The 18167-nt window shown below is 45.0% G+C and overlaps 2 protein-coding genes across 17 annotated transcripts; one reads left to right on the top strand and one right to left on the bottom strand.

Annotated features, from left to right (window-relative positions):
* Positions 1–6: 6 nt before the first annotated feature.
* On the top strand, positions 7–5939 carry LOC119279280. 16 transcript variants are annotated; one of them, XM_037560584.1, is made up of 7 exons: positions 7–823; positions 909–1672; positions 2164–2446; positions 2692–2763; positions 4522–4525; positions 5271–5321; positions 5429–5939. In XM_037560584.1, the coding sequence occupies exons 3-7, from the start codon at positions 2412–2414 to the stop codon at positions 5579–5581; spliced, it is 315 nt and encodes a 104-aa protein (XP_037416481.1). In that variant the 5' UTR covers positions 7–823; positions 909–1672; positions 2164–2411; the 3' UTR covers positions 5582–5939. The 16 variants fall into 16 exon arrangements, 2 of the variants coding, with proteins under 2 accessions (XP_037416481.1, XP_037416475.1); XM_037560578.1 differs by having other exon boundaries at positions 2164–2464; XR_005138045.1 differs by having other exon boundaries at positions 909–1029; positions 1495–1672; positions 2164–2763; positions 4522–5321.
* Positions 5940–6778: 839 nt separating this feature from the next.
* On the bottom strand, positions 6779–9657 carry LOC119279269 (tubulin beta-1 chain-like). The gene is made up of 4 exons (XM_037560571.1): positions 9520–9657; positions 8969–9372; positions 8606–8875; positions 6779–7715 (listed from the first exon to the last, which is right to left on the bottom strand). The coding sequence occupies exons 2-4, from the start codon at positions 9360–9362 to the stop codon at positions 7042–7044; spliced, it is 1338 nt and encodes a 445-aa protein (XP_037416468.1). The 5' UTR covers positions 9363–9372; positions 9520–9657; the 3' UTR covers positions 6779–7041.
* Positions 9658–18167: the final 8510 nt, after the last annotated feature.

The following is an 18167-nucleotide window of genomic DNA, read 5'->3' as shown; positions in this document are numbered from 1 at the left end:
AAAAGAAAAAAAAAAAGGACTTCCGTCCGCTCCTCCTCATCCATGCCCGCACACCAGTCGTTCCCCACAGCACGGGCGGGCCGCCCATCCTCCCGCCGCCTCCCGCCGTTCGCCGCTCGCATCCTCCTCCTCTCGGCTTGGTCTCCCCCATCCTCCCGTCGTTCGCTAGCCGCCCTCCCGCCATATGCCGTTCGCTAGAGATGCGGGCGGACGGTTGGGCTGGCGAGCGGTGGCAGGTTCGTCGCGCGACAGGTCGCCTGGGATGCTAGCCGTGGATGCGGGTCAAGCCGACTCGGGCGGCGGCGCATCTTCGGGAGAGGAGAGGGGAAAAGAAGGAGAGTCCTGGGGGCGGCTGAGGAGGTGCTCGCCGGCGAGCGGGCTCCGACGGCCGCCTGGCGCGCGGGGTTGGATGGGGGCGTTTCCCGGCAGTCGCGGCCGTCCTCGCGACACCAACTAGCCGAAAGCATCGCCGCTCCCCGCCGCCCGCCGACGCGAATTCGCCTGCCCCTCCTACCCACGCGACAATGTCGCTCCTCGGCTCCTCCCCGCGCGACACCGCCTTCCCCAAGAGCGCCCACCCCGTCGTCCTCCTACTCCTCAGTGCCTCCTTCTCGCCCGCCCGCAACGCCTTGCCTTGCAGCGTGGCCTGACACACGCACGGCCCACACTGGAGCACGCCGCCCCTCGCTGCCCGGTTTTTCTTCTTTTCCGTCGCACTGTGCGAAATCTGCCCCATGCTCGGTCTGGATCTAAATAAGCGGTTGAGAGAGAGAGAGAGAGAGAGAGCACAGCGAAGACGCACACACTGTGGATTGTGGAAGAGGTACGTAGGACAGCACCCCTCTGTGTTCTTCCTTTTGGGTCTACTTTCTCTCACACACATGTGTATCTGTACTGATTCCCTGCAGGAAGAGGACATGCTGTTGGATCCGAGCACCTGTCGGAGGAGCATAGGCATAAGGAGGCATCCATGAGACAAGTTTTTTTTAATTCGTATTTCTATGTCTGCATGATGACATTAGTTAACTGGTAATAGTAAGTCACTGCCATACATCACTGATGAAACAGTTGTTTTTTCCCATTTAGCAAAGAAATTATGATCTGTTCCTCTACCAATAATTGTAAATTAGTCATGACACCCAATCTAGCACCTGTCATGTTGTTTGATTTGTCTCTCTATATATATGTTCTCATGAGTGGTCATAGTTTTACATGACGATTTCCAGAATATGAATACATTGAAAGTTAATTTGATTTTCATAAATGTGTCCAATTTTGGTTGTATAAATCAATTTTTAATTTGGCATCCCATTCCATGCCAAGAATCAAATGACAAGCTGAATTTGTTCCTATGTAACGGGGTTCAGTAGCTTCCCTCTCCTGAATTATTCTTGTTGTAATTTCATGGTTATGCAATTATCAATCTTCTCTTACTCATTTCACGTGTCCATAGTTAGCCAGGCAACTGAAGGTGGGTCATGTATTTTAGCACAGGTTCGATGTGGCGGTTGTTAACTTATTCCAACTGTGAAAAATGGTAGTTGTTGCCGGATGAATTTCTGGTCTCGCACCTCCTTATTTCTGGTCTTGCACCATGGACGGCCTGAACGGCGCTGACGCGTGCTTCTCCGGAGGAGGGCCATGTGACGGCCAGACCGGCAGACATAGCCAGGTAAGACCAAGTGCTAGATACTGTCATGAGATAAATTTTGATGGATAGGATTTTAATAAGTTAGCGGTGTAGGTCGAGACGACGAAGAGATTGGTATGCATAATGTGTAGGCAGAATATGATACATTTACATGACAGGTCTAGGCTCGGCTGGAGAGCTTTAGGCTTTTTATTGATTAAGCTTAACACTTCCGCTCACTCATTATTACTCTGTATTCATCAAAATTATTTATTTTGTACTATATTGTAGCATGTTCGACAAACACAATCAGAGACGGCCATGGTGCTAGCTGATAGCACTTGCTAACTTAAAAAGTTTACATACATTTTCTCTAATTATATGAGTGTTTCTTACCAACTATTGAGCCTACCAGTTTTAGATCTATGTCTCTAAGGCCACTACTCAACTTCAGGTCGGTACTTCGCGGTAGCGTATACCTCCATAATTCTCCATCGAAGATACTAAAGTTTGTTGATGATGATTTGTTTCAGGATATGTGGTACAAGGGATTCGAGGCAAATTGAGGAAGGAGCTGGAGCAGGTGGTGGATTAAGGAAAGAGCTGGAGCAGAGACGGATTAGAGCTGCTTAAGTGCAGATTTTTAGACTAGCCTGCTTGAGTACATGTTCTTAGATTGCATATGGAAGGGAACTTACGTGCATGTTGTTTGGATTGCAGGATGGAAGGGAACTTAAGTGCATGTTTTCGGATTGTACATGAACTAAGTTCCTGCTGAAAAATGGTGACTGCATTTAGAGCTGGCATTGGTGCTTGGTCAGACATGGTGTCTTTGTAACTACACTAAGTTCCCTGGTTCTTGCTTAAAAATGTTTACAAGATAACATTTCTAAACATGATCTAGAAGCCCTCAAACCAGATCAAGCTCGGTACATTGGAATAAAAAGAATGACAAGGCAGTTAGAAGTTCAGAATTCTATATAGGATATATATACTTGGTTGTACCATATTTAGCTGAACTAAAGTAGATGCTCTAACTGTGTTCACATGATTTTGAACAGGCCCATGGAGAGAAGCCCTAATGTACACCCAAGGTTCAGGGAGGTGATCCAGGTTTTCAAGAAGGTTAGAAGGTTAGTTGCTTGTGCAATTCAGTTCAAATGTAGCTTGTTGCTGGAAGGAGTAGAGTTTGATTAGATCGGATCAACGTTATTTGGTATTTTGGTAGTGGTTAAGTATGGGATATGCACCTGCCATTTTTCTATGCATATTGTTCTGTCCATGTATGTTGCATCCTTTTGACTTATGTATGATGTGTTCAGTGATGTCATTGGTGACTCATGTGAAGTTGCTTTGTTTGATTCAAGTGCAATTAGACCGTGGCAGCCATGCGGAATATATGCATGAAGCCGTGAGCAGTGAGCAGCTTACCTATTTATTATTGTTGGCCTTTTCAGTTGGATTTAGTATAGCTGGTTTACCTGCTTCTCAGATGACGAACAAAGACTAACATTATCTCTTTATTCTTGCATCTTATACCCTCAGCTTGAGAAAAACAAACCTTATCATTTCCATTTGTAGAATTAATATCATATTTGAGGGATCAGTTGGCACTGATGCCTAAAATGTGTTTTTTTTCGCATGCTTAATTGTACACAGCTAGATAGACATGCATAAGTAGTTAGGTTGATGCACAAGTCAATTTACAGTAGGATTATGAGGACAATCAACTAAGCTCCAACAACTTATCTGCTATTTTCAGATCAGCAAGGCAAGAATAGCTTTATTGTTTCTCTGTTCTTTCCTTATTCTCACACAACAGAAAAACTAAATTTATTTCTTTTGCACTTTATGTTTCTTAATGTTGTCAGACTAATACAGAAGAACAAAAAACTAACTGTTGATGCTTTGTCTGTCCAGCTAGCCGGCAAGTCAGATAAAAGTGTCATCTGATACGAGAAAGTACTACTGTTTTCATTTATAAAAGATACATAAGTGTTAATTTGGCAAGTCTGTTAGTTGATAACCTTACCTGATGTTAAGAGGGTGAGTGGTTAGTGTAAAATAACTTTGAGATCATCTCCTTTTGCAGTTCTGACCAATTTTTTCTTCACATCATTTTGAAATTCTTAGTTTGTTTTTTGAGCTATCCATATTGTACCCATGTCATGCTGAATGAACGTGCATGCTGTGAGAGAGATAGATGGAAACTGTAATTCTTCAGTGTCATTGTACATTATGTAGAGTTATATTTTGAAAATCACTGTTTCGATGTCTCATCAAGGTTGAGGCTCATATTGTTTAAGAATGTTGCTCACCAATTCACCATTGTTTTTGGCTGACCCAATTTATGTAAGCATGTACAGAATTAGACTGCGAAACACAAACCAGATATATTGGTTCACTAAACTCACAGTTATCAGGGAGAAATAACATAAACTCTTTCGTTTCAAGCATTTTTTCTTATTAAGTTTCCTATATCTGATCTACTTCACACATTATATAACTATGAAACTGCTAATAATTATTCACAACGGCATCTCTAAATTCATCATGAGAACATGCTATTTGTCTCTGACAATGTGTCATGATGATCTGGGCATCTGGCTTATCTTAATGTTGTCAGACTGATACAGAAGAACTGAAAACTAACTACAGTTTGGATGTAACAACGTACACGGCATAGCTTGACACCACGTAGAAGTCAGGAGAGCGCCCACGTCGCCTAGGTTGAATTCAAGTTTTGCCTCCATTTTATCCAGATCCTTGCTATTGTGGTTAGGTTTTAGATATCAGAGTTGTTGTATCTATGCAAGTGAAGAGTACTCCATCTAAATTTGATTGCAGAACAAACAACACGTTTTAACTACATGCTTTTCAACTTCCTGCAGGAGGGTGAGTGGATTAGTCGCCGATTAGTGCCTTCATTGTTGTTGAATAAACTGGCTTCAGCTCTGATGCATGTGAACTGTGAGGTGTTTTTGGTATGGGAATGATGAGGTTCTGATGGTCTATACCTGATTGCAAGGTTTGGGTATGAATTAAATTTGCGTCCAAACTTGGCAATTATCTTCTATGAATTTAGGCATTGTTCACATGTCATTTGAGTCAAACAGAAATATGCTTCTGAAATGCTCCAATTTGCTGCTTTTCACATTTAGAGAAGGTTGTTTTATTTCGTATTCATCAGGTTATGCTAAAGCAGAAGGCATTGTGCTGACATTTTTTAAGCCTTACTTGATTTTGATATGTGGTTAGCCGTTTGCCCTTGCACCAAAAACAAACACTATTCCTATGTCTTACTTAGAAGCAAAGGTGCATTAATTATTAACTGGTTTGATATATGTTCCATGGTGGGTGGCATAGAAAACAAAGCTTCTTTCTAAGACATGATGTTCTGTTACTAGCAAAAAAGTGTTAGAATTTATAAGTACTTATTCAAAGAAAATAAAAACTGACTGGAGAACTGTTTGCTTCTACCATTCCTTTCAAGTTAAGGCAAAAATCATATTGGCATGTAGCTTGTGCTCCTGCAGAGTTCTTTTTGTTTTGATTTTTTGTAATGTTAAAGGCATATCGAATAATGAAATTGCAATAGTTATGATCCCTAGGCCCGACAAAAAACTGACGAGAGTATTAGGTGGTGGCAGGTATCAGGCTACAACAGCTGAATTGCAAGTCTTCTGATGAGGTATTGTGCTTCACCTGATATGCTTATATGGCCGTGTACCTTGTGTGCAGGTTTGCATTGCTATCTTGAATATTTTTCTGTCTTTCTGAACCTTTTACTCTGCTCAGCTTTTGCGGCAAGGAGGAGCAATCTTACAGTGCAAAGATGAAGAAGGGGCAATTCCTCTTCATGGTGCTTGTGCTTGGGGGTATGCATTTTTTATTTGCATTGAACTTATACTTCTTTGCCCCAAGGAGAAGGTTTCATGCCCCAAGAAGTAGAATACATACAGATAGGCACCCATCGGGATCAAGAAACCAAAGTCTGGGCCCTGTTAACTACTCCCTCCGTTCCAAAATAGATGACCCAACTTTGTACTAAAGTTAATACAAAGTTGAGTCGTCTATTTTGGAATGGAGGGAGTACAAAGCAAGTCAATGCCAGCATACATATGAGAAACTGATGGGCCTGTCAGAGCGAACCCCTGGTTGAAATTTGTCAAAAGACTGGGCGGTAAACTGAGTGGTAGTCTTAGTATCTTAATACACAACTTGCGTACTATGGGAATTGTGTTTATGTTGTTATGGGATTATGGAGTTATGATCTAAAAAAATTATGGAGTTATGATCTAAAAAAGAACTATGGAGTTGTGTGCAAAGAAAGGACATTATGTTTCTCAAATTGCCCTTTGTATCTCTATGTTTTGCACTTTATCAAAGGCGCAATTAGTTGAGTTCTCAAGCCAAGTTTTTCCAGCATGATTTCACTTATGGTTCCTTGCGAGAATTTTGAAGAAGGAAATATTTCGCCTATGACAACCTAGAACTTGCTAGCTGTGTAGTCCGTTGTTTACCATGGTATGGTGATATCCTATTTTTTTCTAAGTAGATATAGTTATATTTTGATATGGACTAATACATCTCATTTCCTAAATTGAATAATACATATCTTCTACAAAATTAAATATCAAGAAACTGGATGCAAATTAATTGTGAAATAGCACCACTAATTTAATGGTGCAATCTAAAGAACAGTTGAACAATTGTTTTTTTATCAAGCAATTCGGCGACAACAGTCAACAGTGCCAAGGTTCAGTTCATCAAGGAGAGAACTACTCGTACAATGTCCATTGATACAACACCCTGGCCTGGCAAACAATGCGCTAGTTTAATTAAGGGGGAGAAACGAAGGTCCATTTAGTGGTGGCAGTGGTGTGTAATTTCCCTCAAATCCAGCTTCTAGATTTTAGTTTTTTTAAGCGGCAATATCATGGAACTATCCCGTTTGGCTTGTGTTTTCTGAAGCAAAGCTGAATTTTAAGAAGCAGTACAAGTAAAAGATATATCAAAGAAACTACAATCTGCTTCCATCACAAACATGTATATTTCTCACAAATCCGAGATTTTCAAGTTCTGCAGCGAGTAGACTGACACTGAAATTTCAATTCAGGTGAACCGAATCAGGGACAGGACATCATCGTTCAAACTTCAAAGCATTCTAGTACTGTATTTCAAATCCACTTGCTTGAAACCTCACATAGAATAAATAATTCAAGCAAAGAAACATAGCATCGAGTGAACATGCCTACATACGAACGCAGTACAAATCCAATACATGCCAAGACACGCAAACAAGCAGCAGAGTTGTAGCCATGGTACTCTCTAGTCTCTACTAGTAACAAGCTCCAGTTGTACGAAAACCACAATACCACATAAACGGAGAGATGAATTTGTCACCGATCTTACTCCTGCTCCAGGTCTTCCTCTTCCTCGTACTCGCCCTCCTCGTCGGCAGTGGCGTCCTGGTACTGCTGGTACTCAGAGACAAGGTCGTTCATGTTGCTCTCGGCCTCAGTGAACTCCATCTCGTCCATCCCCTCACCAGTGTACCAATGCAAGAAAGCCTTCCTCCTGAACATGGCGGTGAACTGCTCGCTCACACGCCGGAACATCTCCTGGATGGAGGTGGAGTTGCCAATGAAGGTGGACGCCATGGAGAGGCCGCGTGGTGGGATGTCACACACGCTTGACTTGACGTTGTTCGGGATCCACTCCACGAAGTAGGAAGAGTTCTTGTTCTGCACGTTGATCATCTGCTCGTCAACCTCCTTGGTGCTCATCTTGCCACGGAACATGGCCGAGGCTGTGAGGTAGCGGCCATGGCGTGGGTCAGCAGCACACATCATGTTCTTTGAGTCCCACATCTGCTGTGTGAGCTCAGGGACAGTGAGGGAGCGGTACATCTGCGACCCACGAGATGTGAGCGGCGCAAAGCCCACCATGAAGAAGTGGAGGCGCGGGAAGGGGATCAGGTTGACGGCGAGCTTGCGGAGGTCTGAGTTCAGCTGTCCCGGGAAGCGGAGGCAGCAGGTGACACCGCTCATGGTGGCACTGATCAAGTGGTTCAGGTCACCAACTGTCAACAAAAAGGCAAAGATTCACAGATCAGCAATACTGGCATAATAAGGAGTATTTAACAAGCAACTACCATATTAGCTGGAATTTTTTCTTACCACAACCTACACTTCAGCAGGAAAATATTCAACGAAAATGGACTAGCAGCAAACCTAACTAACAAAATTAATATGTATAGTCTTATCAAGTGGAATCAGGGTCACTTTCACTCAGATTAGAAAAACTGTGCGTAATGATGTCTAGGTTCAATTCAAGCAAATAGCATGCATCACATCAAGGTGCTGAGAAAGCTACAACAGAACAACCACTCTGAAGTCACACTACATCTACCAGCATTTATCAGTTTAATAATTAAACACCTTTTCCCATCATTACTTAATGACAGGTGGTTAGCTACCTATGTACAGAGCACAAAAATCACTCCAACTACATCTAATCTCAGCGCTCAAACAAGCTAAAAGCACCAACTACAAAATATCATCTCTAGAACGAACATGTTCCCGGCAGATAAAACAAATTCAGCTTCCAACATGGCATCAATCCAGTTGGAATAAGTTGGTAATTGCATTGTGGACACTACAGTCTGCAGTCAGTTCATACGATCAAAATAAAACTTGCAAGGTATGACACTTGGAAAATTAACTTCTTCAACGTAAAAAGAAGAAGTCACTACTTAGATGGTTGTCAGATGATATAAGTAACTAATGGCATCAACCAGTCAGGACAGGTTGCTGACAGCATTTTCAGACACTACAGGCAGTCAGTTTGTATCACCGAAACAGAACTACCACAATATGACAATTGACAAACGAGCTTCTCCTACAGCTGACTGTCCAGTGCTATAATTCACCACAAGCAGGTAATATAACTTGATGTCACAGATCTGCTTACAGCTAGGTGTGGTCAGCTTGAGGGTGCGGAAGCAGATGTCGTAGAGCGCCTCGTTGTCCAGCACCATGCACTCGTCGGCGTTCTCCACCAGCTGGTGAACCGAGAGGGTGGCGTTGTAGGGCTCGACCACGGTGTCAGACACCTTGGGGGATGGGAACACGGAGAAGGTGAGCATCATCCGGTCCGGGTACTCCTCCCTGATCTTGGAAATCAGCAGCGTGCCCATGCCGGAACCGGTGCCCCCGCCGAGGGAGTGGCACACCTGGAAGCCTGACGACAAGCACACGAGCAAAAGTCAGAACCGCTCGCCGGAATCTGCGGAACGGGGTAACCGGAGCGACTCCTGAAGAAAGGGGAAAGTACCTTGCAGGCAGTCGCAGTTCTCGGCCTCCTTGCGGACGACGTCGAGGACGGAGTCGATGAGCTCCGCGCCCTCGGTGTAGTGGCCCTTGGCCCAGTTGTTGCCGGCGCCGGACTGGCCGAAGACGAAGTTGTCGGGGCGGAAGATCTGGCCGTATGGCCCCGTGCGCACGGAGTCCATGGTGCCGGGCTCGAGATCCATGAGCACGGCGCGCGGCACGAAGCGGCCGCACGAGGCCTCGTTGTAGTAGACGTTGACGCGCTCCAGCTGCAGGTCGGAGGTGCCGACGTACCTCCCCGTGGGGTCGATGCCGTGCTCGTCGCACACCACCTCCCAGAACTTGGACCCGATCTGGTTCCCGCACTGCCCGCCCTGGATGTGCAGGATCTCCCTCATCTTCGCCTCCCTGCAGAATCGAGCCGGGATTCCGCGTCAGATCCGTCGGAAACCACAGCTTAAATCCCGAACAAATCGAAGCAAACTAGTCGCGGAGAACCCAACGAAATCCACCGGAAAACTGAGGAGCGGAGGGAAGATTGGGTTGCGGCGTTACCTTGGGAGAGGATTGAAGCGGTCGCGTCGCGCGTGGGGGAGTGAGGGGGGACGGGGATTGGGTTGGGTTGGGGGAGAGAGCGTGTGTGTTGTTCTTGGTGAGGCCAAAATGGGGGCGGGTTTTTTATAGCGGCGCGTGGGGCTAGGGCACCGGATCGGACGGCCGAGGCGCCTCGCCGTCCGATGAGGAGGATCGGGCGGCTCCGCTCGCGTTGGCGTCGGGTGGCCCGTTGGGGTCTTCCGGATTTTGAAATTTTTCGGGTGGGAGGAGCGGGACCCGGGTGGAATGACGGGATTGCCCTTCGAGCGTGGTTGTTAAGCAAGGGATTGTGGCACCGCCAAGTGGCGACTTCGGAGGGCACGTGAGCGTGGACTGTGGGGCTGTTTGGAGTGTGCATTGTTTTTTTTTTTCAAGTAAACGCAAATTGGAAATACGATAGGGTCGCCATTGAGAATTGCGGATGGCTCTTTGAAACAAAAACCCACACAAATAGTTGGACGTCCATGACCTATTCTACGCCGTCCATTTCATCAATATTTGACAATATTTTGATAGCAAAGCCGCCCAGCATACTTATGATCTTGAAACCCTTATAATGGTCTCCAAGCATAGTTTAAAAAATCAAACCGGACCTGCGGTCAGACGGAAAAAAGTAGATTGAACCGCTGGTTTTTCTAAAAACCAATGAACGGGCGGTTCATAGAAAACTGGATGGTTGGATGTCATTTCTTGAAAAGGCCCCTCAATTGACTCGTTTTTGTGCGAACAAGCTGGGGGTAGGATCGGAAAAGGAAGAAAACCCCTCTTTTGGTAGGGTTTCGGCCGAATTGGGACCATTTCTCTCGATTTTGTCCACAGACAAACCCCGTCTGGCGCAACTCTTGCCGGGCGCCATGATGCGTCGACGCCGCCTCCCCCTCACCGCTCTGCACGGCAGCACCAGGCCACCAGTCCATGCTGCCACTCCCGCATCGCGTCGCCCTGCGCCACCTATGTTGAAAGCTGGGAAGAGGAATCGCCGCCGCTTGGTCGGACTGGTACGTCTAACTCCAATCTCCCTCCGCTCTGATCCAGAGTCTGGACCAGGAGCATCCAAATAGGAGGACCAGGACGCCTTACGGTCATCTCCCACTAATCATTTTTTATCTATTGATTGGTGTATTTATTGGTAAATTTATTATTTTATTGCTTAATAAATGACAATCGAACTGGTGAACAAGCAGTCCAATCTGTAAAAACCTAAATTGATAGCTTTACCGGTTTGATTTCCTATTCGGTTTTTTAAACTATGAGTTCTGGGGTATGGGTTCACGTCATGAACCCATCCTTGACGGCGTGTGTGCAACTTGATTGTTGTCCCACCAGATGTGATGAAACTCTAAACCCTCAAAATGAGCTGACATGGTTATTAATGTGTCCCTGTAGGCTGACATTTTTGGGTCCTTGGCATCGAAATCGCCATTGATCTTGGAGATCGCAGGGTTGGAATCGGCTCGGACTTCTAGATGTTGGATACCCATGGATACTGCAATCCAAAGTCCATGGAGTAGTGCCTCATATTCCTTTGCATTGTTGGAGTCGGTGTACATGATCTGGGGTACGTGCTTCATGGTTTCGCCTATGGGTGAGATGAGAACCACCCCAACTCTTATTCCAGCGAGCATTTTAGACCCATCGAAGTACATTACCCAGTTAGAATAATTTGTGTGCTCTTTAGGGAGCTCGGCTTCCGTCCATTCTGCCACAAAATCTTCCAACACCTGGGATTTGATAGCCCGCGTGGTCGATAAAGGATTTCGAATGGGAGGAGCTCAATGGCCCACTTCACAATGCGACTGGTGGCGTCCCGATTATTGATGATGTCGTTAAGCAGTACCTCGGAAGCCACTGTTGCCGAGCATTCTTGAAAATAGTGTTGGAGTTTCCGAGAAGCCATAAAAATTGTATAGGCTATCTTATAGTAATGCGGGTACCTCATTTTACACTGGGTGGGTACCTCCGAAACATAGTATATCGACCTTTGCACTTTTAACTTGCGCCCTTCCATGTCGTGCTCGATGTCTAGGACACTTGGTTGGTTGCCGAGATGTATAGCAACATTGGCTCACTTGGTGAGGAGCGGCTAAGATGGGATTAGTGGCCAGATGTATTTTAATTTCCTCTAGAGCGGAGCTCGGGTGTCCACTTGATGCCCTTGGTCTGTTTAAGCAGTCGGGAAAGGGGTGATACCTACTAATCTTGTTAGGGTTTGCTTCATTCCCTCGTCAAGAGATAATGAAGTCGACGAGCTTTTTGGATGGGACGCCAAAAACGCATTTTTCGGATTTAATTTGATGTTATATGCATGGAGGTTTTTAAATGTCTCACGCAAGTCATCAAATAGTGTGTGTGCATGCCTGGTCTTCACGACCAATTGTCCACATATGCTTCGGCAGTCCTGTTGATCTGTAGGTGTAGGCAAGTTTGTATCATTCACTATAAGTAGCGCCAATGTTTTTTAGCCCAAATGGCATGGTGTTGAAGCGAAACGGACCATAGGGGGTAATGAAAGTAGTTGCCTCCTTGTCAGATTCCTTCATCTTTATTTGATGGTATGTCAAGTATGCGTCTAGAAAGCATAACAGGTCATGTCCAACCATGGCGTCGACGATCGGGTCAATCCGAGGTAGAGGAAATGGGTCCTTGGGCAAGCTTTGTTAACGTCCTTGAAGTCGACACAGAGGCATCAAGACTTGTCCTTTTTCGACACCATAACCAGGTTTACGAATGAATCAGGGTGTTTGACTTCTCAGATGAATCCGACTTCCAGCATTTTGGCCAATTCTCCCGCATGGCTTGTCATTTGGGTTTAGAGAACCTCCGTAGTGCGTGATTGACTAATTTAAATCTGACAATGTTGCTAAGGCTATGTTCAACAACATTCCTCGAGGTGCCTGGCATATCAGAAGGGTGTTGGGAAAATATGTCTGTTTTCCTGGAAAAAAACATGGAGTGCCTCGTCCAGCGTGGCATCCATGCTAGTTCCATTAGAGGTTGTTTTAGATGAGTCATCGGGATGAACTTGGAACTTGACAATTTCGTTCACTGGTTTGAAAGATGTTGACTTGGAGCGTTAGCGAGAACATCATCCTTGTCAACAATCATCCGTAGCTTGAATAACTCCTCGGCTGCCAAGGCTTCAGATTCGGCCTCATGGGCCAGAGTTGTAGTCTCGTTCTCGGCTCGAAGCGACCGATCACGGTTGCTGTTTTATTGTAATCACATTGTTTAGCCCCGACATCTTTAGTTTCATATATGCGTAATGGGGTAAAGCGTGAAACTTAGCAAAAGCGGATCGTCTGAGCAGCGCGTGGTAGCCACTCCGGATTGGAACTATGTCGAAGGTTAATTAACTCCTCAACCGTGTGGTTATTAGGCAATCCGAATACCACATCAAGCATAACCTTCAGTGCACCATGCTTCTTTTCCGGGGACTATTCCTTTAAACGTGGTCCTGCTCGGCTGGATGTGAGATCTATCAAACTGCATCTTTTGAAGAGTATCCTCGTAGATGAGGTTGAGGCTGTTGCCTCCATCCATCAGGACTCTGGACAAATGATAACCGTCGAGGATGAGAGCCACAACTCCTTGACCGTGGACTCCTATCGATTGATCTTGATGATCAAAGGTGATCAGAATCTCAGACCATATGTTTCAGAAGTTGTCGTACAGTCAACATGGCGGATCACTCGAAGAGCTCTTTTCCATTGATTTCTTGAGGAGTGGGTCTCATATATCATAAGGGCATCACTGGCTTCGGGGTGGGTGCTTCCCTTGGTTTGTGGTTGATTGCTACACCTCAGCCTATATGGGTGTTGGGGTTGCCGAGGAACTCTAGTCCTCCTTTCGCCACCTGCCCGAGGATCCAACAGTTCCTAAGTTTATGGGAGACCAGTTTATCCAAAGAGGTGGAGTGAATTGCACATGGCTCATCGAGTATAGTATCCGGTTGCGATTTGGCTCCAACATTATTCAAGCGGTTTCTCTTTCATGAATGCTGCGCGTCAAACTTATTGGTGTTGTTACGCCTGGACCGTCGGTTACGACTTACGCGTGAGCATACACTTCCTTATTCCGCTTCCGTTAAATCCGAGCTAGGGTTTTAGCACCATTGATTGGTTATCCAGGCATTGTCCATGATGCAATATTTTGTCACTAGATCAGAGAGTTCGGCAAAAGTCCTAAGACGTTGTTGGCAGACTTCCCTCGTAATCCCTTCATCGTCAACGTTTTGACGGAATGCCACTATGGCTTCTGATCCGTGCAATCTAGAAATTCATTGCTTGTGAGCAAAAAACATGTCCATAATTGTGGGGTTGTCTATTTTGTCTTTTGCATGACTAGGGATAAATCCTAGATGTCGGCCAGTCCCGATTTATCCGAGCAGTACTCGACAAGGGCGGTTGCTACTTGTGAGCTGTGTTGGGATTCTCCCCGAAGAGGAGGGGAAATGCAGCACAGTTGAAAGCACAAGTGCTCCCTAGGTGGTTTTGATAATTTATGACAACATATCTCTTGTTAGACTAACATTTCTATCTAGCATGTTTCAGATAAGTTCAACAATGGAGTGGCATGGACTAAAGGTTGTGGGAACTCCTTCAAGATGCTAAGGACAAAGGATTGGCTAAAGTTTGAAGCTCAAGACTCTTCATTTTACATTTTAGTGATCCAAGATCACATTGAGTCCATAGGAAAAGCCAATACTATCAAGGAGGGATGAGGTGTTGCTTAATGAGCCTCTTGCTTCATGTGCTTAATGATATGCTCCAAAATCCTCAGCTACTTTCCCACTTCCACATATGACCTAAACCCAAAGCCAAACTCGGACCTACCGATTATTCCTATCCGGCGCCACCGAGTTTCACTTGTCATAAGCCACTGCCAAACCCTAGCAATTCGGTTCTACCGATAGGGATCTCGGTCTCACCGAGATGGGATTGCAAACTCTCTGTTTCCCTTTCATAACTTTTCGGTCTCACCGAAAGAGCGAATCGGTCCCACCGAGATTGCAATATAAACTCTTTGTTTCCCTTTTGTAACTTTTCGGTCTCACCGAAAGAGCAAATCGGTCCCACCGAGTTTGCCTGACCAACTCTCTGGTTAGCTTATTACCAAACTCGGTCTCACCGAGTTTGTGTAATCGGTCTCACCGAGATTACGTTATTCCCAAACCCTAACCATATCGGTCCTACCGAGTTGCATGTCAGTCCCACCGAAAATCTCTAACGGTCACTAGGTTTACCTTTTTGGTCCGACCGAGTTTGTTGATTCGGTCCCACCGAGATTGGAAAACTGTGTGTAACGGTTGGATTTTGTGTGGAGGCTATATATACCCCTCCACCTCCTCTTCATTCGTGGAGAGAGCCATCAGACTAAGCCTACACTTCCAGCATTCTATTTCTGAGAGAGAACTACCTACTCATGTGTTGAGGCCAAGATATTCCATTCCTACCATATGAATCTTGATCTCTAGCTTTCCCCAAGTTGCTTTCCACTCAAACCTTCTTTCCACAAGATCCAAATCCTATGAGAGAGAGTTGAGTGTTGGGGAGACTATCATTTGAAGCACAAGAGCAAGGAGTTCATTACCTACACACCATTTGTTACTTCTTGGAGAGTGGTGTCTCCTAGATTGGCTAGGTGTTACTTGGGAGCCTGCAACAAGATTGTGGAGTTGAACCAAGGAGTTTGTAAGGGCAAGGAGATCGCCTACTTTGTGAAGATCTACCGCTAGTGAGGCAAGTCCTTCGTGGGCGATGGCCATGGTGGGATAGACAAGGTTGCTTCTTCGTGGACCCTTCGTGGGTGGTTGCTTCTTCGTGGACCCTTCGTGGGTGGAGCCCTCCGTGGACTCGCGCAACCATTACCCTTCGTGGGTGGAGCCCTCCCTGGACTCGCGCAACCGTTACCCTTCGTGGGTTGAAGTCTCCATCAACGTGGATGTAGGATAGCACCACCTATCCGAACCATGGGAAAAAACATTCGTGTCTCCAATTGCGTTTGAATTCTCCAAACCCTTCCCTTTACATTCTTGCAAGTTGCATGCTTTATTTTCCGCTGCCTATACACTCTTTGCATGCTTGCTTGATATGTATTGTGAATGTTGAAATTATGCCTAAACTCCACTTAAACCGAAAAAGCCTAAAAGTTGCAACTTTAGCACTAAGTGTCTAACCCCCCCCCCCCTCTAGACACATCTACTTCTAGATCCTACAAGTGGTATCAGAGCTTTGGTCTCCATTGCCTTGGTTTAATCACCATTGGAGGAAGATGGATGTGTCTACCTTAGGAAGTCTTAGACATAGAGTGCCTATTCTTGATGGAGAGTATTTTCATGAGTGGAAAAATGAGATGCTTGTAATTTTCAATCAATATCATTTGAGCGAGTATATTGCTAGCCCTTGTGCACCTCATATTGATCCTTTGCATCCTACCCTAGATGAAGATATTGACATGATTCGCAATCTTAGAACTATTGAGCTCATCATTAGAGGATTGCCCAAAAAATTTGATTGCTAGTTTGCCTACTCTTAATTGTGCCTATACTATATGGAAATTTCTTGAGGAACGATTTCCCGATCATTCCTTGAAAACTTTGGATGAAATTCTCCATAAATCTATTGCCTTGAGTAAGATGAACTCTAGTGATCCTAGTTTTGGTGATTGTCTATTTGAGCTCACCAATCTCAAGCATGCTAAAGGAGATGTTGGAATCATTAGTGATATTATATTCGAAGCTATAAGAATTCATAAAAGTGACCACTTTGATGATCATTTATCTAATGAATTACCCTCTCTAGGAAATGATGAGTCACAAGATCATGATGAACATGGATACTATGATGATGATAGTGACTTCGATCTTGACGATGCAATGAGACATTTTGGTCTTACGGCAAATCTTCGGGGATATGCGTCAGGAGGAAAGGAATGGGTTCTTGATAGTGGATGTACTGATCATATGACTTGAGATGAAGAGATGTTCCGTGAGATTGCTGAAAATGACGGCCCTCGGAAATATGTCACCTTTGGTGATAACTCAAAGGGTAAAGTGGTTGGCCTTGGTAAGGTGGCCATCTCACATGATAGTTCCATTCAAAATGTCACGCTCGTTGAATCTCTTGTCTACAACTTACTTTCAGTATCTAGACTTGCTGATTTCGGTTTGAATGTCCTATTTACTGAGGTAGATTGCCAAGTATTTCGTCGAGACAATCATAAAATGGTCTTTACCGGTATGCGTAGAGGTGATCTTTACATTGTCGATTTCTCTAAAAAGGCACAACCTAAAACTTGATTTGTTGCTAAATCCTCAAAAGGTTGGTTGTGGCATAGACGACTAGGTCACGTTGGCATGAGAAACCTTGACAAGCTTATTAAAGGAAATCATATCCTTGGAGTTAACGATGTCATATTTGATAAGGATAGACTTTGCAGTGCTTGTCAAGCAGGTAAACAGGTTGGAGGAAGACATCCCATGAAGAACATCATGACCACAAGGAGGCCACTCGAGCTACTTCATATGGATCTTTTTGGTCCCAACGCCTACAAGAGTCTCGGTGGAAATTCTTTTGGTCTAGTTATAGTTGATGATTTTTCAAGATTTACGTGGGTGTTCTTTCTTAATGACAAGTCGCAGGTCCAGAAGATCTTCAGAAACTTCGCTAGGAAGGGCCAAAATCAGTTTGACGTGAAGATCAGGAAGGTTCGGAGTGACAACGGAACGGAGTTCAAGAACGCAAATGTGGACACCTTTCTTGACGAAGAAGGGATTTCACATGAGTTCTCGGCTACATACACACCTCAACAAAATGGAGTTGTTGAGAGGAAGAACCGGACGCTCATCGAAATGGCAAGAATGATGCTTGATGAATACAAGACGCCGAAGCACTTTTGGGCAGAAGCGGTTGAGACAGCTTGTCACGCAACAAATCGCTTATATCTTCACAAGCTACTCGGCAAGACGGCATACGAGCTTCTCACCGGTAACAAACCCCAAGTTGGATACTTTCGAGTATTCGGCTCAAAGTGCTACATTATTGATAAGCATCATCGTTCAAAGTTTGCTCCTAAATCTCATGAAGGTTTTCTACTTGGTTATGGCTCAAACTCTCACACTTACCGTGTCTACAACAATTTCACCCGAAAGGTTGAAGAGACGGTAGATGTGAAGTTTGATGAATCTAATGGCTCGCAAGTAGAGCAATTGCCAATTGATGTAGGAGACAAAGACCCTTCAGAAGCAAGCCAAGACTTGTCCATTGGCAAAGTTCGTCCAACGGAGGTGAAGGAGAGTACTTCATCCGTCCAAGTGGAAGCTTCTACTTCACGACAAGGTGAACCAAGAATCGACACGGAAGCATCCACAAGTGGGACACACCAAGATGAAGAAGACAAGGAAATGCATCAAGACGAACATCAACAACCTCTTTCTCCACCACGACAAGAGAACGACGACGTCAACAATGAAGAAGGCCAAGAATAAGAACAAGATGAAGAAGATGTTCAACGAAGACCCAAGCAAAAGCTCTCACGAGTTCGAGCAAGAATTGCCAAAGATCATCCCGTCGAGCAAATCCTCAATGATATACAAACCGGGAGAATCACTC

Source organism: Triticum dicoccoides, chromosome 1A, assembly GCF_002162155.2.
Source record: "Triticum dicoccoides isolate Atlit2015 ecotype Zavitan chromosome 1A, WEW_v2.0, whole genome shotgun sequence".
In the NCBI taxonomy this organism is placed as follows: Eukaryota; Viridiplantae; Streptophyta; class Magnoliopsida; order Poales; family Poaceae; genus Triticum; species Triticum dicoccoides.
This window is presented reverse-complemented; position numbering and strand designations above follow the sequence as displayed.

Bases quoted from the DNA above. Each gene is read 5' to 3' on its own strand.
- LOC119279280 (XM_037560578.1), top strand. From the start codon at position 2,412: ATGGTGACTGCATTTAGAGCTGGCATTGGTGCTTGGTCAGACATGGTG. The intron at 2,465-2,691 runs GTAACTACACTA...GATTTTGAACAG, and splicing joins TGGTCAGACATGGTGTCTTT to GCCCATGGAGAGAAGCCCTA. The intron at 5,322-5,428 runs GTATTGTGCTTC...TACTCTGCTCAG, and splicing joins ATTGCAAGTCTTCTGATGAG to CTTTTGCGGCAAGGAGGAGC.
- LOC119279269 (XM_037560571.1), bottom strand. From the start codon at position 9,362: ATGAGGGAGATCCTGCACATCCAGGGCGGGCAGTGCGGGAACCAGATC. The intron at 8,876-8,968 runs GTACTTTCCCCT...GCTTGTCGTCAG, and splicing joins GAACTGCGACTGCCTGCAAG to GCTTCCAGGTGTGCCACTCC. The intron at 7,716-8,605 runs GTAAGCAGATCT...TTTTGTTGACAG, and splicing joins CAAGCTGACCACACCTAGCT to TTGGTGACCTGAACCACTTG.